This window comes from Amphiprion ocellaris, chromosome 9 (genome assembly GCF_022539595.1).
Source record: "Amphiprion ocellaris isolate individual 3 ecotype Okinawa chromosome 9, ASM2253959v1, whole genome shotgun sequence".
NCBI lineage: Eukaryota > Metazoa > Chordata > Actinopteri > Pomacentridae > Amphiprion > Amphiprion ocellaris.
Genome location: NC_072774.1, coordinates 35,817,667 through 35,845,485, shown reverse-complemented (window position 1 = coordinate 35,845,485; position 27,819 = coordinate 35,817,667). Strand labels below are relative to the sequence as shown.

General features: G+C 39.0%; 1 protein-coding gene across 4 annotated transcripts in view; it reads right to left on the bottom strand.

Annotated features, from left to right (window-relative positions):
• Positions 1 to 25,362, bottom strand: part of adcy3a (adenylate cyclase 3a) — a 51,715-nt gene extending 26,353 nt beyond the window's left edge. For 2 of the 4 annotated variants that reach the window (XM_023299633.3, XM_023299634.3), the window contains exons 1-7: positions 25,163 to 25,362; positions 23,070 to 24,264; positions 17,946 to 18,095; positions 7,539 to 7,669; positions 5,195 to 5,306; positions 1,797 to 1,924; positions 1,235 to 1,393 (exon numbers count right to left, since the gene is read on the bottom strand). In XM_023299633.3, the coding sequence (XP_023155401.1) occupies positions 1,235 to 1,393; positions 1,797 to 1,924; positions 5,195 to 5,306; positions 7,539 to 7,669; positions 17,946 to 18,095; positions 23,070 to 23,744 (1,355 nt within the window). In that variant the 5' untranslated portion in view covers positions 23,745 to 24,264; positions 25,163 to 25,362. The remainder of the gene's footprint in view (positions 1 to 1,234; positions 1,394 to 1,796; positions 1,925 to 5,194; positions 5,307 to 7,538; positions 7,670 to 17,945; positions 18,096 to 23,069; positions 24,265 to 25,162) is intronic. The other 2 variants (XM_023299631.3, XM_035943595.2) reach the window with 2 other exon arrangements.
• Positions 25,363 to 27,819: the final 2,457 nt, after the last annotated feature.

Sequence of the window (27,819 nt, the reverse complement as noted above, 5' to 3'; positions counted from 1 at the left end):
GTCTCCCTGTCTCAGTCTTGCAAATTTCTAATTGACACGAGTAAGCAATGGGCTGCACAGTGGCGTAGTGGTTAGCACTTCCGCCTTGCAGCTAGAAGAGCCCTGGTTCATGTCCCGGCCTTACCGGGATCTTTCTGCATGGAGTTTGCATGTTCTCCCAGTGCATGCGTGGGTTTTCTCTGGCTTCCTCCCACAGTCCAAAAATATGCTGAGGTTAACTGATTACTCTAAATTGCCCGTAGGTGTGAATGTGAGAGTGATTGTTTGTCTCTATGTGTAGCCCTGCGACAGACTGGTGATCTGTCCAGGGTGTCCCCTGCCTTCACCTGAGTCAGCTGGGATAGACTCCAGCCCCTCTGCGACCCTAATGAGGATGAAGCGGTGTATAGATAATGGATGGATGGACATGAGTAAGTATCATTACTACCAGTACTGTATTGTGGACCCTGAGGAACCCAACTAAATTGGCTACACAAGTATAATTTAAAAGCTGTAGTGAGGAATGATAGCCATAGTGGTACATAAAGTATGTGACTTTGTGTGAAAAAATCTATACAAAGTAATTTCTAGGCTAGCTCCTCGCTTATCATACACACCTAGACCCACCAGGCTGTCTTTTGTTCTTTTTCCATCTCTGGCTTTTGCCATTGAGACTAATTCCAGTAATTTATTTTATGTTATAATTTTTCAACTCCTCAAAATTTCCTGGGCCACTCACCAAACCTCTTTGACCATAAATGGCTTTATTACTTTTCTTAGCAATAGTTTAATTAGGTCCCTATACTGTTCCATGAACTGTGCAACAGTAAAATCATACATTTATGGTCACCAACTCAAATGAGCAGTTTTAATCTAGTTATCCAAAAAAGCCGTCCACTCTTGCTGTGCTCTGACTTAATCATATGTTCATGAGTAACACTTCATTCATTCACTTGCAAATACCCTAATTTCTCTAGCTATTTAAAGAAACTTAGTCAGACATATCCTCACTTATCACCAAGTTGTGGTCTCGCGTATTCCTTTAAAACAGAAGATAGAGGTCCCTTTACTGCTACTTTGAATGTAGGATTAACTTAATTTGATGACTTTCCTTCATTTGAAGGTGGTGCCCAAAAGTTCTAATGTGAAGTGCAAATCTAAACACAAGCGTAGTCACAGTACAAAGTGGATTGAAGCAACATTATTTTAAAAATGTGACCAAAGGAAATGTGATGCATGGAGTTAAAACTCTTACCCTGGTATCCCTCCAGCTTCCATTTTGTTGGCCACAGTGACGTCTGTGGACCAAACATCATACTGCCAGCGTTTCTGGCCCAGCACTCCACCCAGGACTGTGCCACTGTGCACTCCAACCCGCATGTCAACATCAGTCTGGGTTTTCTCTCGGACGTACCTGTGGTTGGTTCACAAAGCAACCACATTAAATAAAAGCAGCAGGAAGCAGCTGGCTTTGATTGGTGCACTCATCCAGCTTCATTTCCCATTTTAAAACCTTGAAAACCATGACACCACAAAACCATTCTCACCCAACAGGAAACACTGTCTCTGATACATGTGAAGAGAATGAAGGGACAGCAGATTGAATGACCTCTCATTGTCAACCAGTGTTCAGTTCACTTTATATCACAGTTGCAGTTCACAGAAAGTCAATAAGAGTCCATCAGAAGGATCAATTCTCTGCTGTGGAAAAGTGCCTAGTCCACCGCATGACATCAAAAAGAGGCTAATCTTTAGAACAGACCAGCATAACCCAGATTTATCTCAGGCTGGTCCTGACCCATTATCCGTGTACTCACGAGATGGCTTCCACCATGGCCAAGCCCATCATGATGGAGCAGGCAGCATGGTCCTCCCTGTAGTCTGGCAGCCCACAGATACAGTAGTAGCAGTCTCCCAGGATCTTTATCCGCAGCTGGTGATATTTCTGACAGTGGAGATATGTTTTGGTCAGAGATGCACTCATGAATATGCAATAATCAGACTGGGACATTTTTGTCCTTATCTATTCCTCTTATCTGAATCAGAATTTTGAAAAGTGTTATGTAACAGGCTACAAGAGAGCACAAGCGTCTCATGGTAACAAAGTGGGTTGCTGGGTTAATTACAAGAAGTGCACATGAATGTGAATAAAATGATCACTACAGTATACATGACACTGAATTGTGACCTTGTATGGTTTTGTTAGAAGACCCTGGGTTTTCACACTGCCAGACTGGCCTGATTGAAAAAAATAAGATAATTAATGAATGTATGTATGTATGTGTGGATATATATATATATATATATATATATATATATATATATATATATATATATATATATATATATATATATACATATATATTTTTTTAAATATATATTTATATATATATATATTTATTTTTTTTATTTTTATATATATATATATATATATATATATATATATATATATAGAGAGAGAGAGAGAGAGAGACTTTCTTATATGTAAGTTAATATATTAAACTTACTTTAACTCAAAGATTAGAAGACAAACCTTCTTGATGCCAACTGATGTAAAACAAAACAGAAGTATAAATCTCACCCTCTATGGCTTTGACAGCCAATAGCAGTGGCTATTTTTCATCTGTTTTTCTATTATTTGTATTGCAATGACCAGGAATAATAATAAATTAAGTGCTTTAAACATGTCATGCCTATCATTTTTTACCACAAAAAGGGGAAAAGTAAGTCTTCTGAAAGCCATTGTGTGTTTTTTGCACACTGCTTAAAGAAATCTCCAAGTGTCTGTCTGCATCTGAATGTTGTGCAACACCAATACAATATACTGTCTTCCTTTATTTCAATATCTCAGTCACATACGCTGTAAGCCAACCCTGTCAGAAAGTACACCTGCCTTTGTTAAAAACACCGGACCACCTGCTTACTCCTCATCTGAACTGTTCTCACCAGAAATCTGGGACTGTAGCAGTACAAGAGGGTCTGAATGATCTTTTCTTTTGAAAAATTCATTGATAGCTTGTTTCATCAGACACATCTAGATGACATCCCGCATGTTGTTAACTGCACTTAATCTCACTCACAGCACATTCACACTTTATCCTGGTGTTTCACATGATATATGATGATGATTGGGAAAAAAAATAAAGGGGTAATATTTGCAAGTTGCACTGGTGTGAACATAACTAGTGATAGCAGAAAATAGTTCATCCATATACTGTATATATTTACTGAAACATTTTTAGAATCAATTTTAAACATTGTTAGCAATTTTAAAAAGGGCTTTGAAAATGAGGGCAGCTTCTGCGCCTTAAGACTGGAGTCTACATCTAAAATTCAGGTCTTGTCATCACCATGTGCCAGAAACACACTGCAGGAAGTTGTTGCATCAAGCTGTAAGAAGTAGTTCCAGATTCAACTCCACCATAAAAAACAACCTGCTGTTTTTACATTTCTGTGGGAACCTAAATGAGGTAAAGCCCCTGTTTTACTATTTTACTCCTGAGTCCACAATGACCATTTCAAAAAGTAGGTCCTGTACAAGCAGCAGCACAAGGTGCAAAAGGGAATCTACAATAATGCTATACATGTTAATGAAATGTTCACTGGTTGCATCAAACCTATTTCAGTTTTAATTTTACAGTATCATTATTATTCACTATTATTGTCAAAAGTAACATAGGAGCATTATGGAATTAAGATTAGAACACAATGAGCTGCTGCAATCAAACATCATCCACACGGACCCACAAACAGAAAGGACAAAAACTTAGTTATAACTGACCTGTTGGATGATTTAAAATGATCTCATACAAACAGAAGAAATCTAAGTCTAAATGTCTATGTAACACAATACAATCAGGTACATAAATATTTGGACACTGACACAATTTTCAGCATTTTCAGCTCTGCACACCACCTCAATGGATTTGAAATGAATCAATCAACATGTGTTTAAGTGCAGAGCTTTAATTTGAGGGTTTTTACATCCAAATCAGGTGAACATTGTAGGAATTACAACACATTTTATTTGTGCCCTCCTCCTTGTTAAGGGACCAAAAGTAATTGGACAAACTAACATAATCATAAATCAAATTGTCACTTTTAATATTTGGTTGTAAATCCTTTGCAGTTAATGACAACCTGAAGTCCAGAACCCACAGACTTCACCAGACACTGGGTTTGGTCCCTGGTGATGCTCTACCAGGCCTCTACTGCTGCTGTCTTCACTTCCTGCTTGTTCTTGGGGCATTTTCCCTCCAGTTCTGTCTTCAGCAAGTGAAATACAGCTGAGTTCGATTCAGGTCAGGTGACTGACTTGGTCATTGCAGAACATTCCACTTCTTTGCCTTAAAACACTTCAGAATTCACCCTGCTGCTTTTGTCAGCAGTCACATCTTAATAAATATAAGAGAACCAGATCCATTGGCAGCCATACATGCTCACTCCATTATACTACCACCACCATGCTTCACTGATGAGGTGGTATGCTTTGGATCTTGAGCAGTTCCTTCTCTTCTCCAAATTCTTCCCATCATTCTGCTACACGTTGATCTTTGTCTTATAAAAACAAACAAAAAAAGAACTGCACATGTTCTTTTAGATGTTTTTTCTGTCTTCCTGTTTTGAGGCTCACCAATAGTTTACAGCTTGTGGTGAACCCTCTGTATTCACTCTGGTGAAGTCTTCTCTTAATAGTTGACTGCAGAATGACAGCTCTTTGGACTTCATATTGAGAGTTGACCTCACCAGATTCCAAACACAAATACCACACTTAAACTCTAGACCTTTGATCTGCTCCTTGTAAATGAAATAATGAGGGAATAACACACACCTGGCCATGGAACAGCTGAGCAGCCAACTGTCCAACTACCTTTGGTCCCTTCAAAAAGGAGCAGGGCACATATAAAATGTGTTGTAATTCCTGCACGGTTTAGCTGATTTGGATGTAAATATCTTCAAATTAAAGTTGAAAGTCTGCACTTGAAGCACATCTTGATTGTTTCATTTCAAATCCATTGTGGTGGTGGACAGAGTTGAAATGCTGAAAATTGTGTCAATGTCCAAGTATTTATGGACCTGACTGTATATTATATTTCTTGTAAGCTTGATTAACATAATACAAAATCAATGCATGTCTATAACTGAAACATGTAAATGTCATGCAAATGTAATTTCTTTATGCATCACTGTTGTTATGTAACACTGTGAAACTTACTGCAGCCAGCTTGTCAAATCGAGCAAAGAGTTCATTAAGCAGTTTGACCAGCTCCTGAGCGCTGCAAGATGATGACAGCTGGGTGAAGCCAACGATGTCTGCAAACAAAATACTGCATAACAACAAGAGATGCATGCAAAACATCTAATTAATACTATCACATTGATACAGTCACATAACCAGCATCTTTGATGCACTTTTTTTAATACCTCTACACTATTTCAAAAACTCCAAGACCAAAAGGTTCTTCTCCCTTCTATTCATCCTCCAATAGTACATAGGTGTAAATTTACTTAACAAAGCCATCTAATTTTTTCTGCTCTATCATCACATTTTTCTCACTCAACACTGATACATGCATGTCAGTTCATAATTTCACAGATACTGTTGAATTTTACAGTTTTCTTAAGCTTATACTTCTGTGTTGTAATAGGAGATTCAGGAGCTGGGAATGAACAGCAGAGAACTACAAAAATAGAATCTATCTAAAAGTTACTGACGCCAAAATAAACAATGACACCTCTGTGGAACTGTCTCACTCACCCTGAGTCTAGATGGCTTTCTAAAGAATGGTTCACAGTTTTTCAAGCCTATCTTACAACAACAGTGCCTGTTCAAAATGGGTCGACTGCTTGGCTGTCAGTATCTGTCAGGTACTTCACACTCAGCACTCGACTCAACTGACTGTATTGGGTTACCAAAATGTTAACATTAAAGCATACATTAGAGGACAACTCATCAGGCATAAATAGCACCGCTGAGAGAAAGAGGGTTAAGAGAGAGGGGTTTTTACCATTCAAATAAAAAAAAACAAAAAAAAAAACAATTAAATGATCGTGAGTAAAGAAGTGAACATACAGCGATTGCTCTGGGGGCAATGCATTCCAAAGTATATTTCAAGATAATATGAGGCTTCAGCTAGAGTATTTTTAGTTCACACCTCCCTGTTTTGATAGTACTCCTCCAAAACAGCACAACAGGAAAACAAAGAAAGTGAAGTTCACACTAAAAACATGAAGTTGTAACTTTTCAGTGAAAACAGAGGGAATGATAGGCAGGAATCTCATTCTCAGTTCTGATTTTTGGTGTCATGATCCAAAAAAACATATCCAATTCCGAATCAGTTGCAGGTTGCCTACACATTTTCCATTTCAAAATGTCCTTCGCTGTAGATTTTTCAGACTATATCTGACCATCGTCAACATATCTGTTACATTCTGACTATGTATAAAGCCCACACAATGAATGAATTCTAGGTACACTGCTGACAACAAATATTCAATAGCCTATTTCGACCATGCTTTTATTGAACAAATTGCACAATTACATGAATATTCAACTATTTAAATGTAATATTAATTTAAATAAGACATTACGATAGACATATGACATGAAAATCTAAATTCCCCTGCTACTCCCTTTAAGATATTTACTTCTAAAACGCAACAGAAACATCACTTTGCTACCCTCGTCTCCCACAAGCTTCTGGTTGTCTTAAACCACAGAACTGGTGCAGTTCAACTAAATTTGTGACACAGACTTGTTTCTTCAGCACAGTCCATAGGTTTTTGAAGAGGTTTTAAGTCTATGACAAGGACAGTTTAAAACCCTCATTCTAGCCTGATGTAGCTATTTCTTAACCACTTTTGATGTGTATCTGGTGTCACTGTCTTGTCAGAACATCCAGCTGTGTCCAAGATCCAACTTTCTGGCTGGTGATTTAAAGTTTTCCTAAAATTATGGAGGTAATCTTCCTTCATCATTCTATGTACTTTGTGTAAAACTCTTATACATAAAATCAGTTGTTTGCATCAATGATTTGGGGATCTGTAGTTGCTTCGAAAAAGCTTAAAGTCATTTTCCTGACTTGTCACGGCAATGATTTATCTCTTCAGATCAGTAGTAAGCTCCTGATACTTGCTCAGTTTGGTGTCTAATGTTTCTACTAAATAGGCCTTATTAAAATTGGCTCAGTCAGCAGCTATAGTCATTCATAATCATTCACAAAAAATTAAGACGCCATGATACTAAGAAAATGAGACTTTGCTGTATGTACCTTTTCATCTAGCGGATTATGTCATTATTCTATAAGGCCTACAATAAATCAATAAAAGAACCAAAATGCATGGTTGTTTTTTGTGACAAAGACACGTGTTTCAATGATTATCTAATAGAAGATTAAGAGTTATAGGAGTAATTAAAAACTCAAGAATGCCATGATTTACATGGTCTTTATATGTGTATGTAAACTTTTGTTCACAACTGTCCCAGCCCACGTATTAACTTGTTTTGAACAGTCATACAGGACTCTGACCACTAAAACCTAATAGAAGTACCAAGTTACCTGACATTTTCATGTCTGTACATGTACATGGTGTTGAACTGCTGCATCTCTTTCTGACTTGGCTCCTTCTTCATGTCCTGAAGCATCTCATCAGCTATGTGCTTTGGAAGAATGGAGAGCAGGAGACGCTCCTGTGGAGGACATAAACAGACAACATCAACAACAGTTTATGTCCTTATGACAATTACTTTATTTCTAAGAGTAACATTTTCAGATGGACATCAAACTCGTGTGTGTGTGTGTGTGTGTGTGTGTGTGTGTGTGTGTGTGTGTGTGTGTGTGTGTGTGTGTGTATGTGTGTGTGTGTGTGTGTGCCTGAGCAGGATGTGGTTCGTCCAGTTTAACATAAAGACTACGAGCAGAGAGAAACTATTTGACTATTTTATCTGAAGCATCTGTATTGCTAAGAAAGGTACTCGTTCTTCAGTCGACAGTATGAAGGAAACACACTATTTTCCAGCCATGTCTGTATTGTGCTAGCATTAGCACTGGGTTGGCTGTGACTGTAATGTACTTAATCACATCTGACCTTGTACTAATATCATAAGTTTAGCTGTCCAGTACATTCCTTTTAGTATGGAGTCTGCTATCTTGCATTAATACGGAGGATAAGTGGTAGTAGCACTTCTTATAAGACTACTACTGCTTTCACTCTGCACAGTTTCAAACCACACACAATATAACATCTGACCAAAAATTGGAAACCAGCAGCAACTCATTTTTGAATGAAAACCAGCCTCCAGGACAATAATTTTTTAAACTTTTTTATAATCATTTTGGAGCCCACACTGTTTATCCCATTACTAATCTCATTTTGTGTCTTTTGTTGGCCCATCTTTATATCTACTCTTTACACTGAGGAATGACAATAACCAAAAGCAACACTGTGACACAAACTTTACATCATCTGAGGTTTGCGAACTCTGAGGTGGGTCTCCCTGGGGAGGAGGTTACATCACATACCACATGATTTGATTCTAACCTGCACATCGCTCCCTTGTTTCATCATCCTGTCTCATGGGACAAAAATGCACATACGATATTTTTTATAATATTATGTAACAAACGACCCTGATTCAGATCCTTTAACAAATCATCACTCAATGCATCCAGTCAAAATGAATTCCTGTTTCCTAGTGGGTGGGCAGACCTTAGCAGAATAGGTGAGGCACTCAGATGTCTGGAAGGAGCTCTTAGGGTTGCACCAACCCACATTTAATCTCCTGATATTAGTTTATTCTTATTTTAGATGTGCAATAAAGTATAATGTGAGGTTCCCCATCGGGTGTGTGATATCACCAGGCCACTTCCCTGTGGGGGCATGTCAGGTACAACTTTGGGACCCCTTACTTGAGCTGGAGGATGCTGCTAGATAAAACAAAGGCTTCTGTGCTACTTTGAATAGCCTGCTATTATCAAGATTAATTGTGTCAGCTTTCAATATTGTAATCAAAACCTGACAGAAGCAGAGAGGTAATAAATGGCTCATTACAGCTGACACCGTCTTAGGAGACTGTTGCCATGGTAACTGGTTGCAACCGGATGCTTTTTGATTAGTTGGTGGCCTTTGTCTCCCAGCAGCCTGTACTTCTCCATTAATATTCTGGGAGTTTTTTCAGCCCTCATGTTGTCCTTTTCCTCTCCCTCACTTCACACAGCAACTACTTAAAATAAGTTTATATTCTTGGCAGCTGGATTACCTCATTTTGTTGATTGGAAGTCTGAATAATTCTTGTGTTTCTGGGGTGGCAGTAAACATAACCACTCTACCCGTGCTACTGCTATTTGCTATAGTGAATTGATTGTATCCATGCTCAGTCTCTTGGGCTACTTAAGAATAGTGCTAACTAACAGATTTGGTTGAGAGGGATCTTCTAATAAAGATTCCACATTTAATTGTCCTTTTTTTGGTCATGTTAATGTGGTAGTATTCATTTGAAATAGCTTTTTATAAGCAGCTCCTCTTCTATTCATTGTACATGATGTAATCCCAGTGGTTGGGGGTCTGACATGGTTTCAGAGGGGTGTTGGAAGGGTAATGGCTGTAAGGAAGCAGCGGAGAAGTGTGTCATTAATAGAAAAGATCTGACCAGCTGATAGGGCCAGATACTTATTATGGAAATTTAAAGCAAGCTGTTTACAACAAAAATCAATATTTTGATTAATCTAACCTTAGAACAAAAAAAAAAACTGCAAAACTTTTTCATGTTTAAAATTCCACTATCACTGTTGTCAGACTGAAATGAAAGACCCAGTGACATCCATCATCCATACACCACTTAATCCTCATTTGGGTCACGGGGGACTGGAGTCTATCCTAGCTGAAGGCAGGGGACACCTTGACAGGTCACCAGTCTATCACAGGGCTACACATAGAGACAAACAATCACACTCACATTCACATCTATGGACAATTTAGAGTCACCAATTAACCTCAGCATGTTTTTGGATGGTGGGAGGAAGCCGGAGAACCTGCAGAAAACTCACACATGAACAGGGAGAACATGGAAACTCCACGCAGCAAGATCCCAGGCCCAGGACAAGACACGAACTGGGTATCTTCTAGCTGTAAGGCAACCGTGCCAACCACCGCCCACCCCATGTAACTCTCTATTTACTGCGTCATTAACTAATCTGTATGTTGGTTACATCTGATTAGAAGCAGCATCCCATTCAAAAGTCCATAGTTAGGTTTTCGTGCCAGTGTTGCCATGTCTAGTGTATGTAACAGAATTCAAGCTTCAGCTAACTCTGTTCTGCATACAAACAGATAGATATGTAAATATGTTGCCAATATTGATAATATTAATTTTTATTGATGTTGGTATTTCTATATATTACACATAGATATAAACTGACACTCATAAATACCAGAATATTGAAATACCCAGGGTTTTCCATGCCATAGGAAGGCTAGTTGGGTTCTATGTTCACTTTTTAAAATTAATAAGGGCTTCACCTTACTATGTGAACCCACATAGTAAGGCAAAGAGTCAGTTCCTTCATTTTGATGCAGGAAGTGGTATCTTAAACAGTCCTTTTATTTTGCTAGATGAAGTTGCTGCTACGTAGCAGTGCCATGACATAGATGACACAACAACAACAACAACATCAACAACAACAACAACAATAATAATAGCAATAATATAGGGCAGGGCAAGTGTCATGTCATGTCGTGTCATGTGTCTCAGGCTTTAAAATCATTAGTGACTTTCACCAGTGCTGTTTCTGTGCTATGATGCACTTAATCCTACTGAAACTTCTGAAACAAACCATTTGTATACAGATGGTCACGTACTTGGCTAGCAACAACTTTTTCTAGAATTGTAGACATACAGGGGAGGTTGGATATAGGTCTATAATTGGATAAAACACCTTGATCCAGACCAGCCTTTTTGAGTAGCGGTTGGATGACGGCAACTTTTAAAGCCTGCAGTACGTAGCCTGATAATGAAGAGAGGTTAAGCATGTCTAATATTGGAGCATTAATTAAAGGAAATATGTCCTTGAACAGTCTAGTTGAGATGGGTTCTAACAGACATGCAGCTGTTTTAGAAGAAGGTACTATTGATGTGAACTCAAAGAGATTTACAACAGAGAAGCAGTCCAACTATAAGTGTGGTCCCACGGACACCTCCACAGTCACTGCATCTCAAGACATGTTCAGGATTTTTTCTATGAAAATGGAAACTGTACTGGAAGAGAAGGTCATGAAGTCACCACCACTGAGGTCCAAAGGAATGCAAAGCTCCACTGAGCTGTGACTCTTTGTCCCACTGCGATTGTTCTTGTTTTCTTCTATACGAGATGAATAATAAGCAGTTCTTGTCCTATAGAGAGGTTTTTCTTTGTCTTTCCAGGCTAAGTGAAATTCTTCTCAATTTGCAGAACACCACTGTCTTTCCAGTCTTTGTGATGTCTGCTTTAAGATGTGCAGTTGTGAATTATACAATGGGGCTACTCTTCTATGATTCATAGTCTTGTTTTTCAGAGGGCCAACAATCTTAAGTGTTGTATGCAGTGAGACTGCAGTCATATCAACCAGATTATCCACCTGTGTGGGAATAATGTTAGGGTAGCTGCTCTTCATTGTGTTGGCATATGGCATTATAGTAAATAATCATGAAACTACGTTACTGCATTTTCAAATAAACATCTGCAGTAATGATACTTCTTGGTAAATGCTCTGTAGTCCATTACTGAAAATTCAAATGATGTCAAAAAATGATTGCGTTATTATTATTATTATTATTATTACAGACTTCATTCATTCATTGACTTCATTTATATTGTTACTGACTCAATGCTATATAGATGAATGAAGGGAAGCTACCTGAACTTTGCTCCCAAACATTGATTATCTTGTTGTTGTACAGTCTCATTGCATAGGATACTTGACACTGTTGCCCCTCTGAAAAAGAAGGATCATGAAACATAGAAAGTTTCCTTGTGAAACTCAAACGGACACTCAGACGTAGATAGCAATAAGCTGGAAAGGAAGTGCCGTTCCACTAACATAAAAGAGTTTCACCTAAGGGAGAAGGATAGGATAGGACAATATCATACAGAAAAACCTTCTGTGATGCCAAAACTGTGTACTATCCATACTGTACTGTAGCAAAGCTGATAGAGTATTGGGGCTCTGTTGACCCTTGTATTCTTTTAACTTTTAGTAGTAATGACCAGGGGTGAAAGTAAGCCGGTACGGTCCGGAACGGCGTTCCGGTAAGAGTTTAGGTCCCGGAACGGCGTGGTACGGAGATCACGGGAGATGAGCTGCCAGCTCAAACAGTGAACCGGCCGCGGATCCCGCGACCCGTACGAATCGTACTCGTGAACACAAAAAAGTGATGCTAAAGCATGAAGCCTAAAACATTAAGCACTTTATTTCCTACGTAAATTTCAAACACGAGATTATTTTTGCTTGCAACCGTAGGATAATAAGCCATGACAAAGCGTTCATTCTCCGTGGGCGTCTGTCTCGCTCACACACGTTTACATTGTTGCATTGTTGCACTACAAATAAAAGCCTGTTTACATAACTGACTAGACTTTTTAAATCAATAAATGTATTTGATGAATTAAAATTATTATATATATATATATATATATATATATATATATATATATATATATATATATATATATATATATATATATATATATCATGATTTTTCAATTTATCTATAGTACCAGCAAAAAAGAAAAAATCTACTTTCACCCCTGGTAATGACTATCTATTAGAAAAAGAAATCAAATCCTTCCCACAGCTGTCACAGATGCCTTTTTAAAAACCTGAGCTTTAAAAACATCTGTAAGACCTGTTTTACATTTTGATTGCTTTTCTCCTTCAGCTCTCTCTGAGCTAATTTCAACAGTTTCTTCATCTGAAATATACACGTGTTTTTGGACCCCTTCAAAGTCACCAACATTCTTCTGATAGCTTCAGACCATGGATCTGTCATGCTACATTGGGACTGAAGACACTACACTAGGCTGGTTTAAATCATATTTATCAGATACATTTCAGTTCTGCATATCAGAGATGACCCTTTCATGCACAGTGCATCCACTCAAATACCAAGTATATCATAAGTGAGTCCAAAAGACATAAAGGCCTGGATGATCCAAAAATTTTTACTTCTAAATTCAGGCAAAGCTGTAATTACTGCATTTGGCTATAAAAACTTCAGAAACACACTAACTAACCACATCGTTGCCGTGGGTGGCACTGCCTTAGCTTTCATCTCTAGTGTGAGGACACTCTTGTTTCCCCTGAGCGATACTATCAAAATTAAGAACATCCTGTCTCGGGGTGATGCTGAAAAACTTGTCAGTGCATTTGTTACTTCTAGACTGGACAAGTGGAATTCCTTATGATGTCCTAATAACTCTGAAAAACCGCCAGCTGAGCCACAATGCTGCAGCATAAATACTGACCAAAAACTGGCAAGAGACCGGATTTCTCCCACGTCAGTGTCACACCCCCATCTGCAACCAAAAATAGAACTTAAAAACCTTCACCTGGCGCCTCTGTAGGTCAACTGGTTTATCAGGCAACTCACAAACAGAGGCTATGGTCCCCAATGCAGCAGTCAAGGGTTCGATTCCGACCCATGGTCATTTACTGCATGTCTTTCCTCCACTCTTCTACCCACGTTTCCTGTCTCTCCACTGTCCTCTATAATAAAGGCCAAAAAAAACCCTTCGCCTCACATACAAATCTTTAATTGACAAAGCTCCCTCATATCTTGAAGACCTCACACCACCATATTATCCCAATAGAGCACTTCACTCTTGAAGTGCATTTACTTGTGGTTTCTAAAGTTTCCAAAAGTGAATCAAGAAAAGCACTCCGAGAGCTCAGTACTCCACCAAGGCTATGTATGGATGTTGAATTGCATGACTTAAACATGTAGCGGGTGGCGGGAATTGATGGGACTCAGAAACACCCCCACAATGTAATCAGTTGTTCCTGGTACCATTTCCGACAGATAAGTCCCAATAAGTCTACAGCAGTGGATTTGTAGTAGGATCACAATCATGTGATCGTCAGCAGGCAGCAAACGTAGTGTTCACTTATTGTCATGGTTAAAGTGATGCAATGCTGCTATCGGACGCCGTGCTGCTATATGATACAGAAATCTTTAACAAATCCATGGATTCAGACTATAAGCCGCATCACTGCTAAAATCCAATCACCTGGTCCTTGTGTCATTTCTGACCTTCCCTGAAAATGTCATCCAAATCCGTTGGTCCATTTTTGGGTAATGTTGCGTACAGACGGAACGACAGATTCACAGACGGAAGGACAAACGTACACCGATCATCACATAACTCCATTGCATTCCTTGGCAGAGTAATGAGAGGGAGAGCCTTTAGCTATCAGGTTGATCTCCTGTTAAACCAGAAGGCAGACACCCACTCTATTTTAAGGTCCAGCTAAAAACTTTCCTATTTGATAAAGTTTATAGTTAGGGCTGTCTCAGGATCTTAATCCACTGGACCATTACATCAGCATTTGCAAGTCATTAAGTTTGTGCTTCCACTCTCTTGTAGCTTTACTTTTGTACTCTGTGTTTCCAGAGCAGCACGTTTCTGGTCTGCATTCGCAGACCTCACCAACCCGCTCAGTGTTTGCTGTTATATTGTTTATATTTCCCTCCACTCTTCGCTTATTCCAACTAGTTGTAGTAGAGAGCCGCCCTCCCTGAGTCTGGTTCTGTTGGAGGATTCTCGACATTTAAAGGGAGGTTTTCCTCCCCAGTGTCACCAAGAGCTGCTTAATGTGAAAATGTTGGGTTTCTCGTACAGAAAGAATATTTAAACAAACTATTCACAACTGCAGCAATTGCTATTGTAGCAATTTTAATATTCTTATGACTAAATTAATCTGCAAAGATAACTGATGTTACAGAAACTTTGACTGAACTGTCATTAGTTAACAACAATACTAAACAAAGTTAGGCTGTTTTCACATGTAACATCTTTTTCTGGTGAAAAAAATGAAAAAAGATCATATTTCTCCTGCCCTAGCTGCACTTCACTAGCTTCCTTTAAAAATCAGAGTTACTAGGATACATTTCAATAATCAAATTCCATTATATTAGACCATGCTTTACCATATTATCCCAAGAGATGACTTCCATTTCAGAGTGCAGGCTTACCTACGGTTCCTTGACTTTCTTAAAGCAAAATAGGAGGCACAGCCTTTAGCAATTAAGTCCTCTCCTGTGGAACTAGCTCCCAGTTTGGATTCAGGAGGCAGACATCCTCTCGGCGCAGGTGACATTGAATCGCACCATAGTTATGCCACTACAACCCTAGACTGCTGGGGGACTTCCCATGATGCATAGCGGACCTCTCCGCTCTTCCACTCTCCATGATTGCATGTGACAAACTTTGTGACTTTACTCATCTATAGTTGTGTTTTGTCCACTCTACAAGTATCTCTGGCTGCGTAGCTACATGTTTCTGATTTGTTGTTACTAGGTTCACCGTTCTCCCAAATCTTCATTGCTCTCATATGCTTTGTCAGTTTTTTATCTGCTATTCTGAGGCCTGTAACATTTTCACAAAGTTCTTTTTGTAATCATCTGGCTGTTATCTAACTGAAAGTGCTTTACACTGTGTTTCTCATTCACACACACATTCAGTTATCAACAGCAACAGAGATGTCATGCAATGTGCCTGCCTGCCATCAGGAGCAACTTCAGGTTAGTGTCTTCCCTAAGGACACTTCCACATGTGGATTGGCAGAGAACTGAAATGAGAACACTGTGATTAGTGAACAACATGCTCTACCATTTGAGCAACAGATCAATGTGTAATTAATGTGCTTATCAATATCACTTCCCCTTTGTGTGTAAGTCGTTTTCTTTTTCAGGATTCAAGATTCAGTTTAGAGATGGCATGGTGGTTAGTAATGTCGCCTCACAGCTGGAAGGTCCTGGGTTAAAATCTCGGTCTGGGGGATGTTCTCCCTGTCAGTGGACGGCTTCCTCCCAGTTCAAAAACATGCTGAGGTTAATTGGTGACTCTAAATTGTCTGTAGCTGTTAATGTGAGCGTGCTTGGTTGTCTGTCTATGTGCAGTCCTGTGATAGACTGGTGACCTGTCCAAGGTGTATCCGGTTTTTGTCCTAAGTCAGCTGGGATAGACTCCAGCCCCTCTGCAACCCTAAAGCGATTCAAGCCGTGTATAGATAATAGATGGATGGAAGATTCAGTTTAAATATTATCATGCATCACAAGATTATATAACAAAATTATAGATGTACTTCCTTTTATGCCACTCACAAAATAAACATATTGAAAGACACTTTTGACCTTATTCTTTCAGCTGCAACCGTGGTAGCATTCAACAGTGATGCCAGCAAGTAAAGAACAAACACTAAAACATCATTCAAACTGTAAGTAAAGTTACTGCAAATCTTCTGAGGTCAACAAGCAAGGTTACAAGGATTTATTGTTTTAATCAGTTTCTGTTTTAGGATTACATTCCTCTGTAAAGGCATATAGAACAATGAAATGGCTTTGAAACTGCATGCAGCTTGGGAAAACTCTATCATCCCCTCTCACTATCTATGCACTGAGCTCTGCGGGATTTTCCAGGAATGATGGTGCTGTTTTCCAAGAAAACGGATTAGACAGTAGGTGTAGTTTTAATACATATTGGTCTGTTATCTCAAACTTAACTGATTCCACAGCAAGTTAGGTGTTCAGCATAAGTTACCATGGGGATATACCCCAGGTAGAAGTGAACCCCCATCCTAGTCCTGAAAGCCCAGGGTTCAACCTGAACTTGCCTCAATACAAGCCTCTGGTCTCTCTCCTCTTTACCCTAATTCCAACTGGTCAAGGCACATGGCTGCCCTCCCTGAGCCTGGTTGTGCCAGAGGGTTCTTCGTGGTAAACTGGACATTTTTCTTCCCACTGTTAATAATTGCCTGCTCAAAGGGAATCCAGGGAAATTGTTGGGTTTCTCTTTAAAATATTGTAAGGTCTTCATCTTATGATGTGAAATGCCTTCTTATCACATATGTTGTGAGATGGCACTATATAAATAAAAATGAACTGAACAAGTGTGTGAGACCAGGATTTTTCATTGCAGCCGTCAGTTTTTAACTCGTGTATAGTGAGTTTGTCTGACAATGTTGCTGTTATAAAATCAGAAGGCTATCAGTGCAGAGCCACAGCTTAGGAAATAACTATGAAATGACCACCGCTGAACATGTAGTCCAAATTGGCTGCGTCTCAGTCACTATTGCATAATCCTTCTGTTGTCTGATAACAGAAACTGAAAAATTATGAAAATGAGCAAGGCTTAATTGGAAATTCAGCTGTATTAATCATTAATATGCTGTATATGTGCACAAAGAGCAGGAGACATGCAGATGTAAACACCAGCTAAGCTACACTGAAGCACAACAAGCAACATGACAAAATATTAACCCACAAACTCTTTTTATTGGTTTCAAATCAGTCTTTAACTCTCTGAACAATTTCCACATATCTCTGACCTGTGAGCAGAGGATCAGAGCTAATGGTACCATTAGCCACACAGAGAACTACCACTACAGACTGAAGAATGACAGAAGAAAATGTCTCCATTTGTTAAATAGCTCATAGTTTGCTAATTCAAGTTTAGAACATCCACAAAGCACAAAAAGATTAATGTTCACCTTACAGTAACTTAAAACTTTAAACATGTTACTTGGAGAAATTAACAGTTTTGTCAATATAGACATTATGTCTTGTCAGCTTTCTTTCACAAATATGGAAAGGATAATGGTTAAAAAGAAAGATGAAAAATACAAAAAAATATTTGAACCCTCCAGCCTGTGTAAGACAGACACCATCAGCGCCCTCTGAAAAGCTTGGGTTAACCTGCTGTCTGTGCTCTCACCTGTTGCTGGCTCTGCTCCTCCAGGTTCAGCTTGACCTCCAGTGACTGTCTCGCCTCCAGGAATGCCTTCCGATGCTTCCGGTCAGCCATGTAGTATGACATGACTCCCACAGTGATGGCACAAACATATATCACAATGTTGGCCAGTAGCTTGAAAAGAAGAAAGAAGGCAACAGTCAGGGTTGAGCAGAAGACGGGGTTTATCTTTAATAATGAAAATGTCTGCAACATTCACAAAATGTACGGCACTCAAGCTTACATACAAATGTAGCACACAATCTAATCAAATTTCAAGAAAATCATCAAAAGAAAATACTAATCAGTAAGTATTTGGCACTAATACCATACTGTAGTTAAAGTTAAGGATGGGAACACTTCCTCTACCCCTGTGTGATGCTGAACCCCGGCAGGAGAAAAGGACACAACCACAAGAAAGGGGGAAAAACAAGGATTATGTTGCAATCCATTTACACATCAATGGCAATAAAAAAAGAAAAACATCATTTGCTTAATATTCTTGCACATAGTATCTTTAACACACATGCTTCGTGCACATTATGGTTTTAAGTCTGTTTTGATTGCACTTTATTTCATTTATTCTTATCAATACATCAACTTTTCTATCTCAGCCTTCTCATTGTTTCTGAATTATTTTTTAAAAGTTATTTATTTAACCTTTATTTTACCAGGTAAGTTAGTTGAGAACTAGTTCTCATTTTCGATATCGACCTGGTCGTTATTTGCAGTGCTTCGATTTCTTTTTCAATGTGCAGATATGAAATCTACCTAAAAACAGGTGGATTTAAACACCTTCATAGTATGTCAAAAACAAGATGCCAACAAAGATGACAGACAGCTGTGTACACAAAGATGTCAAGATTTTCTTCTTTACTTGTGTTTCTTCAATAGTTCTTCTCCCTAAAAGGAGGCAAATTTTAAAATGCTCTGTTTTTATAGATCACGGTTCAGCTTGCAAGGCCAAAGTCTCAATAGTCTGCAAAATAAGAGGTTTTTTATGCAAATTATCTCTGTGATTTATTTCATGTCTAAAAAATATTATCAATATATTTATAAAACTAACTGGACACCCAGCAACCTAAATAAAAATGTGGTTAAAGGATACTTCAGTATTATTTCAATCTGATGTAGTTCCCATGAGTGTGGTTATTGTGTCTTTAGGCTTTATGCTACTTTTGCACTCTTCACCCCCTTTGTAGAGATTTGGAAAACTAGGGGTTAAACAAAACACCACATATCAAGGCAAAAATCATGAGCTCCCTTTAGCTTTCTAAGCAGATTTTTACTGAACTGCTTTAAACATTTACTATTGAGTCTGACTTTAATAATTACCCACCTGAAAAAGCTGTTTTGTGAACTACTATTTTATTATTATTTTATTACTATTATTATGTTTATTGATACATAAGCTGCTGTAACGATGTGAATTTCCCCTGGTGTGGGGAGAAATAAAGGACTATCTTATCTTAACTGCATTATGAGTTTTTCTATATTTGCCAGCTGGTATAATCACTGGCATATTCACCTCTGCATCAGTTAGTTTACATGTTCGAGGCTGACTGTCTGCAAACTCAACAGCTAAATGAGAGAGCAGCCAACCCCGTGGCCCATAATGAGAAGAGTCCCAGGTCATTTGAGTTTCATGGTCAGCCATATTTCTTGGAACCACAAGGTGTCCACAGATAAGGAGCTGAATCAAATAGGATAAAACAAATGGAGGACAGATGCAGAAGCAGAAACACAGTACACCTCAGGAAACATGGAGACAGAAAATCTCCATGTGTCCCTGCACAAGAATAATCCAAGCTGTGACGCAACAACTAATGAATCTGTAGCTTTGATAAATACTGTCATCGTGAAGAGGGTGTTCTACCTGACCAAAATCAACTGGAAGAAACAACCAAGACAGACTGAACTAAACAGCCAACTTCTCACATGGTAAGTAAAAGCTAAAACAGCAGTAAAATGCCATTTTACAAAATTTTTTATGTTTCATTTATATTTCTGTGCTTTTTCATCTGTCTGCTACATTCACAGATTACTGCAAATCTAAGTGCAATTATAGCGATTTTATTCAACATTTTAAGACTTTCTGTAAACTCAAGCACTGTCTAGAAAAGTGGTCTATTATGGGATGGCTACACCGTTAGCCGTTAGCATGACTCGTAGCTAATGTTAGCTCTGGTGCTAACAGCAACATGTTTTACATTGAGGTGATACCGTCAGCTTGAAGTGACGCAGTGATCAGAAAACTCTTTGTTGTACAATTTGCACACAACCAGGCTTTTATCCAAGCTGCCATCAGGAAGATTTTTAAAAGAAAACTTTCTGTCCAAGAAGCTCAATCTCATCTTCCTTCACTGTTCACCAGAGCCTGACTTCACTCAGTGCTTCCTGTGCTTCTTCTTCATGGCTACAAACAGACTTTAGGTTCATTACCGCCACCTACTGGGCTGGAGTGTTCATCAGAGTTACTGGTGTGCCAGAAATGAGGGAACTGAGGAGGCTGCAATTAATTTCGTTATTATTTTTAAGGCGTTATTTCCGCGTTAATTAATTAATCGAAATTAACGCGTTAAAGCCCGAGCCCTAACATACGTGTGTGTGTATATATATATATATATATATATATATATATATATATATATATATATATATATATATATATACATATACATATACATATACATATATATATATATATATATATATATATATATATATATATATATATATATATATATATATTTCTTGTGTGTTTTTATTCTTTATTATTGTTTTGGTATGGAACAAGTGCTCAGTACATTTCACTGCGCATTACACTATGTACAATTGTGTTCGTGACAAATAAAGGTCTTGAATATTGAATAATAATAATAACCATAACAGAAACATACAAAAAAATGTTTTGGTAATGAGCACTGCTGTTGATTTCAGGCAGCAGTGGGAAACACCCTAAACTTGGGTGGTGGTTTAATAAATTTGTTAAGCATTATGTGTCTGAATAAGACCAATAATTGTTTTTTTGTTTTTTTTTAAAATCTCAAATATTATGTTGTTTGACATATTTCTGCATTTTCCATCCATCCATTATCAATACGCTTAATCCTCATTAGAGTCGCCGGGGGCTGGAGTCTATCCCAGCTGACTTAGGGTGAAGGCAGGGGACACCCTGGACAGGTCTATTTCTGCATTTTGTGGACACTATTTCCAAAGCCCCACATCTGTCACCTTAGGACTTGCTCTGGGGGTAAGGGTTCTGTAAAGCATCTTGAGACAATTTGACCTGTAATTGGCACTATATAAATAAAACTGAATTGAAATTGAATCACCTTTAGCAGTACAATGCCACAGCTTAAAAGGCTTGAACTGCAAACAGGAGGAAACAGTACTTTTGCTGGGGCCTACTTTCAGCAGCAAATAAATCCACTGTCCTCTACTGAGTATTTAGGGCAGCAGAAAGGTGTGTGTGGAAGTGAATCAAAATAAACTACAGTGTGTGTGTTGATGGTAATGACAGAATAAGTCACTCAGTTTAACTGTGTTGCTCACACATGTTCCAATAGTTTTCAAACCAATGGAGTTCTATGGCATAGGAGTATCAGACAAACAGGACTTTGATAGACAGAGTACTTGTCAGCAGGAGACAGGTTGTTGCTTTGAATTTATGTCATTGTCTTAAGGTATTTTCAGTCAGCAGGTAATTGTTGTTGTGGCCATCACTCTATTTTGTACCAGTGGTAACACCACCTCAATTTCTTGCTCCCTCCCATTCTACCAGCATGTACACCACAGACTATTACTAATAACTATCCAAACTGTGTAATCTCATCACACAGTTAAATAAGAATGGGGTTGTAGCCTAAAACAGAAGAAATTGATAGCAATATGTTACAATTAATGTAAGAATGCCTGCTAACTAGTTTCATGATTCACAGTCTCAGAGTGGACAATCAGACTTTTAAACTCAAATACTGTCTCTCTTCACTGATCTGTTTGTTTTCCTGCTCCTGAAGAGGTAGATCATTTTCAAAAATCTGGACTTGTGAAATCAACATAGATGTTGTTTGTCTCTCTGTAGTTTCTATGACTGCCATAGCCACCCAAATAAGGAAAAGTGAAAATCATGAACTGTGATTGCAGCAGCCCAGAGCCAGTGAGAACACAGACTTTTAGTCAGCAAAATACTGTTCATGAGTGAGTGGATGGAGTGTTTCTATAGTTCTTTAATAACTTATTCATGTAAAGAAGACACTGAGACAGAATAAATACATCAAAGAACTGTGGAAAGTTCTCAAAGATGTCTGAAACTTACCTGACAAGTACCATAAAAATTGTCTACTGAGGAGAACTGATGTGGTCTTTAAGGGAAAAGGTGCTCATACCAAATTCTGATCTGATGTAGGTTCCGTAAATGTATAAACAACATGAAAGTATTTTTGAAAGCATTTTCACATTACTTTTATTTCCAGAAATGTTTACAAATTACTATCGTAAACTGTGGACCTTTCCTTGTTTTCTCACCAACTATGATGTCTGTCTATACTGCGAAAATATCTTGTAGGTCCCAACACTAAGAATGTTTCACAAAAAACTATTTTAATAATATGTGTAGGGCTGGGTATCAGGTGTTCCTTTTCGGGTGACTTCAAAATGTGCCAGCAGAGGAGAGCACAGGATACTGTCAAGCACAGTAGGTGTTCCTGATTGATGTCATTATTGTAACAATTTTAAATTGTCATTTATTAAATTTTGCACTGCTGCTTATGTTTAGAAAAAACAAAACATCTGAGAATTTTATTTCCTGCCTGTTCTGCAGCTGATTGAAAGCTCCAGAACAGGCCAACGTACTTTGTCAACAGTGTTATTTTCGTGTCAACGCCTAAGCTAGACAGTAACACAAGAACAATAAATATTCTCTAGATTATGCCACAGCAGCGATGGTTAGCATTGGATCACCTGTTGCATCTGTGAAGGAAAGGGTTTCTGTAAACTCAACAACTTAAAGATCTGGCTACATGACATTACACTCAAGAAAGTAAATTCTTTCCATTACAACCAGTTTCATATCCCCAGACACACTTTTTTCCCCCTTTCAGCTCTTACCTGTCGGCCAAGTGCTGCGCCCTGAATGTCCTCCTGTTGCTGCTGGGCGATGGTGACACCTAGAACCAGGGTGTGGACCCCACAGGACACAGTAGTGATAAGCACAATAGGTGTCAGTCTCAAAGGCAGAGTTAGGAAAAAGGAGAAGCTGAAGAAGGCCTGCCAGCCCACTGTGTCACTGGCCTGGTGGAAGCGAGCATAGTTCAGACCCAGGTAGCAGAATATCTGAGCTGCTATGAGCACCCAGAGGGCGTATGGCACCACCCGTCGTGAGATGCGGTCTGGCAGCAGCCCATGGCGGCACAGTAGGTAGAGGATAATATCTGCTGCCAGCCCCACTGATGCTACTAAAACAGAAGCCAGCTTGTCAGTAGTGTAGACCACCGCACACATGACGATGATGTAGCTGTCAAACAGTGCAGCAAACACAACAAGCACCAGCAGGGTTTCATGTCTTTGACGTCTGAAATAGGTCTGGTAGAGGTTCTCCAGAGACTCAGGTGCAAAGGTGAGACGCATGAATCGAGGCAGGCAAAGGCAGCATCCTGAACTCCGTACCGTGACCTCATGTGTTCGCCCCACTGCCTGCCCTGGGTCAGAGGGCAACGTTACAGAACAGTCTGCTGAGTACTCTGCTGAGTACTCTGGCTCAGAAAACGCTCGGTTCCGAGGCATGGTGAAGACTTCTGCCTTTTAATCAAAAATTAGTCAGTAGTTTGTTGTCCTGCAGGAGAAGAACAACTGCTGGGATACCTCTCAAGGAAACATTTAGAAATTTGTCTTCTGCTGAGTAGTCAACTTTTTCCCTCGAAGAGTCCACATGTGGCAGAAATCACAGCAGAGTGTTGATTGTCAAAACCTGTGCACTGCAGACATCTTCTTACATCTCTGCATCCGTGGTCACCTGATCCAGTACTGTCAGTTGACTCCGTTAGTCCTGTATCATAGGCACAGACTGAGCACGCCTACTCTTCATCAACAAGATCCAAACAATGTCCACGTATTGTTTATGCATTCAGCTTTACAAATGTATTTTACCTTCACGATGTACCTAACAGATGTGTACCATGTGATGAGCCGTTGACTTCATTAGCATTTGGTCAGCTAAATATAAGTTTAGAATTCTTCTTCTGTCTTCATCATTCCTCTGAGTCAGACAGTGTTTACATATTGGCCTTCCATTGCTCCACATGGCCTGAATAAGAAGAGACACAAGAAAGAAATTTACCATGGCTGAGTCCTTTGACACCTAAAGGCACTTGTTTTGCATTCACCAAAATCTAATTCTTGTAAAAGGCTGCTTTTGGTCGCTCTCCTTTGTGGAGAAAACACTGTGAAAACATCCATGCCTAAATCAAGTTCTTAATTAAAGGTCTTGTATTCCTGATAGAACATGATTGTAGACATCTAAAATATTTTAAGAGACACTTAACTTCAACCTACATCCAACCCACCCTCTTTTTCCCACCTCCTCATCAGAAAATGATTCCTACATAGAGGCGACCAGACGGATGAAATGAATCGAAGCTGAACATCTGATGATAACTGTTATGTGTAAGCCGAACTGAAACAGGACAGGACTCCTGCTCTTTGAAAATGCATGTTAGGGTTTGTACTTCAGACCATAAGAAGGACGACTTAAAAGCCAGATTTTGCCGTCAGGATCTTCCCATACTAGGGCCAGCTCTCCTGCGGGCCTACCTAGCTACATGTTGCGCTCTGTCAAATACACAGGTTGTGAAAACGCATTCAGAACACTAATGTTGTCTCAAGATTTTTACGCCTTCATTATGACTACAGTGACATAACCGTAAATAATCTGAGCGCTCTCCGGTGATACAGAGCACCAATGTCCACTAGTTAGTTGTCCAACAAACCTTTAAATGGCTGCTTTAGCATCTCCAAGCTTCACTATGTACATATTTGACGAACACCAATATGCAGCTGATCTCCAGTTTGGCCATTTTTGTCAACTTAAAATGTCTGGTATCTAATTTCCATTTATCTGCTATGCTGGAAACTCATATTTTCTCATAATTCAGCCAGATGCTGTGAAGACCATGTGTACAAACTGTACAGTTACATCCGCTTACCGTGTGTGATGCCAGATCTGGTTTCCTTTAAGTGCTAACGTCGCTCCTCGTAGACAGATGTGTGTGTCAGCAACCCGTATGAAAACACATTCAGCCTCACACTGGAAGAAATATTACAGAAGGAGGGGTGTCCAAACGGGTGCACAACCCCTGCTTCTGTGGTTTTGGTCTTGGGTGATTTCCGCTAAAGACACAGAACAGCTTCATCGTCAAGTTACAAGTACTATAAAAAGGACTTCCTGTCACATTCAAAATAATGGTGGATGTCTTATTAATGGATTATTGAAATTCTTTTCCCAAAAAGTGTCCTTGGAAAAAGTAATTTCTGTATAAGGGAATACGGTTTCAGCAAGTCTGAAGTTGACTATTTTAATCAATTGTCTTTTTTTAAAATGCAGTGGTGGAGTAAAGTCTCTTCAGAATATTTGAAGTCAGGTGTAATTCAGTCATGAATTTAATGCGTTCAAGTGCAGAAAAAAATCTGTGCCAAGTTAGCTTGGATTTAGGGATGACAAAAGAAAGTACATCCCAACATACGTACAATATAATTTCACTGTAAAACCGCAGAACAGATACAGTGCTCCTTCTTCATAAATTGTGAGGAGTCCCACTGGAGAAACAGCATTTTTCCTAAAGATAATACCTCATTTAGTGTTTCCTGTTAGTGGGGGAGAGAACTGTCTGACACATCAGTCCAAAAATATCCCATTAGTTCTCAGCTCAGTTTGAGATCTAGTGAATCTGAAGGCCCTAGCAAATAATCATTTTATAACGGGAAGTCAAAGACAAGCACAATCAAAGGACATTGCAGACCAGGATTTAATATAAAAGGAGTTTATTTTACAAAGAATGAATAATGGGGAAAACATATACAGAATGAGGTGAATTGAAAGAACAAGAAAAGGAAGGGACTGGGAACTAAAACTAAGAAGGGAGATTAATGGAAGACTACAAACCTGACTATTTACAAAGTTATTCAACAGATTAATTAAGGTCCCACAGCGACCTCTGGGGGGTGACCTGGGAAAGAACCAAACCATGAAACCAAGAGTGAGTTTCGTGGAAATACTAGAGACCCTATTAAAACTGATCGACATACAATACAGACAAAATGCAAGGAATATGAAAGGAACTGACCAGAACAATAGGATAACAATTTTAGTAACAGTTAGAGATAAAGCTACAGACTGACTGATATTCTCACAACTAGGAACCATAAACTCATTACACGGTAAACCATCAACTAGTAGAGAACACAACTTATGTAATCAACAGAATTACACAATACAGAATCACACAACCATGACAATCACAAAACTACAAAGTAGAACCATGAACACTGGTATCAGTAATTAACTTTTTACTTAACACTGCAACTACGAGAGCACACCACAGAGCTAACTATGCTTGCTACTTGGCTGGAGTCATCTCAGTGTAGGCTGGTGCATCATCCACCATCCTGGGTGGAGGAGGGGGATGGACAAAACAAAAAGCTTGAGACTTTCAAGCTTGAGAGGTGAACTGCGGTACGATGTCAGAAACAATGTCAGAGAGGTTGTCATGCCAATGGAATGCTTGTGAAATCATGATATCTGCAGTCCCTCCAGCAGAGGGGAGAGTGGTTGCATAACCATTGGAGGAAGTAAGGTTGGTGACAAAGTCCAGAACTAAATGAGACCACAGTCACTATGGTAAGGGGAGAGGGGCAGAAGTGTGGACCTGGGTTGATTGGCGTACATTGGCAGCAGTTGTTGTTGGTGCCTAGTCCACACGTTCTGCACAAGAACACTGTAATTTTTAGAGAACAAACACCAGCTCTTTTGAGTGACCCCACACTGTCACTAGACCTACATTGATTGTTCCACTACAACCCTGCTACGAATCTATCAGCACTATGTTGATAACTGGCCATTGGCCAACCATAATCCCCTCTCAGTGTCCCAAACTCAAGGTCACATTGCTCAAAACACAGACACACTTGCTTCATTATATATGTCTATGGATAACAAATTGGGCAGCATACGAGCATGTCCTAAATATCACCTTCACTGTAGTTAATCCCTTTGAAATAGCTTTTGTCTTAGAGTGGGGTGTAGTTCACTGAGAACTGGCAGGTTTGTGAATGCATCATCAGTAATTAATTTACCTCCCGATTTCCCTAATGAGGTTACTGTGGGAAATGGATTACCACAGAGGAGAGCCTGTGTTATAATTAGTAAGGATATGCTTGGATACAACAAAGAAGAGCTGGATTAAACTACACTACTTTATTTGATATCCATTAAATTAGATAACTTTATGTTTCAGGAGAGAATTGCTGGAATAACTTTCCTTTTTTTTCTTTTCAGAAACTTTGGTTTGTCATGTAATGACATTTTTAGTTCAATAGCTAATTATCTAGTCTGTTGGTTATAGAAATACCGGTTCCTGGTGATGACAGTATGTAAGGTAATGGGAGAAGTGTTGGAGCACAATCTCAATCTACCAGGAAAACAGACTGTGTGAGATAGCTCCTGCGGATTCATTGAATGAAGCAGTAGAAGGTATTTAGGTCTCATTAAACATGTTTATTTAACAGCAGATTGAATATAGCATACAGAGCTCTGGGTCCAAACTTCTATCCCTGACAACAACAAAGTTCTTGTCAGGTCACGAAG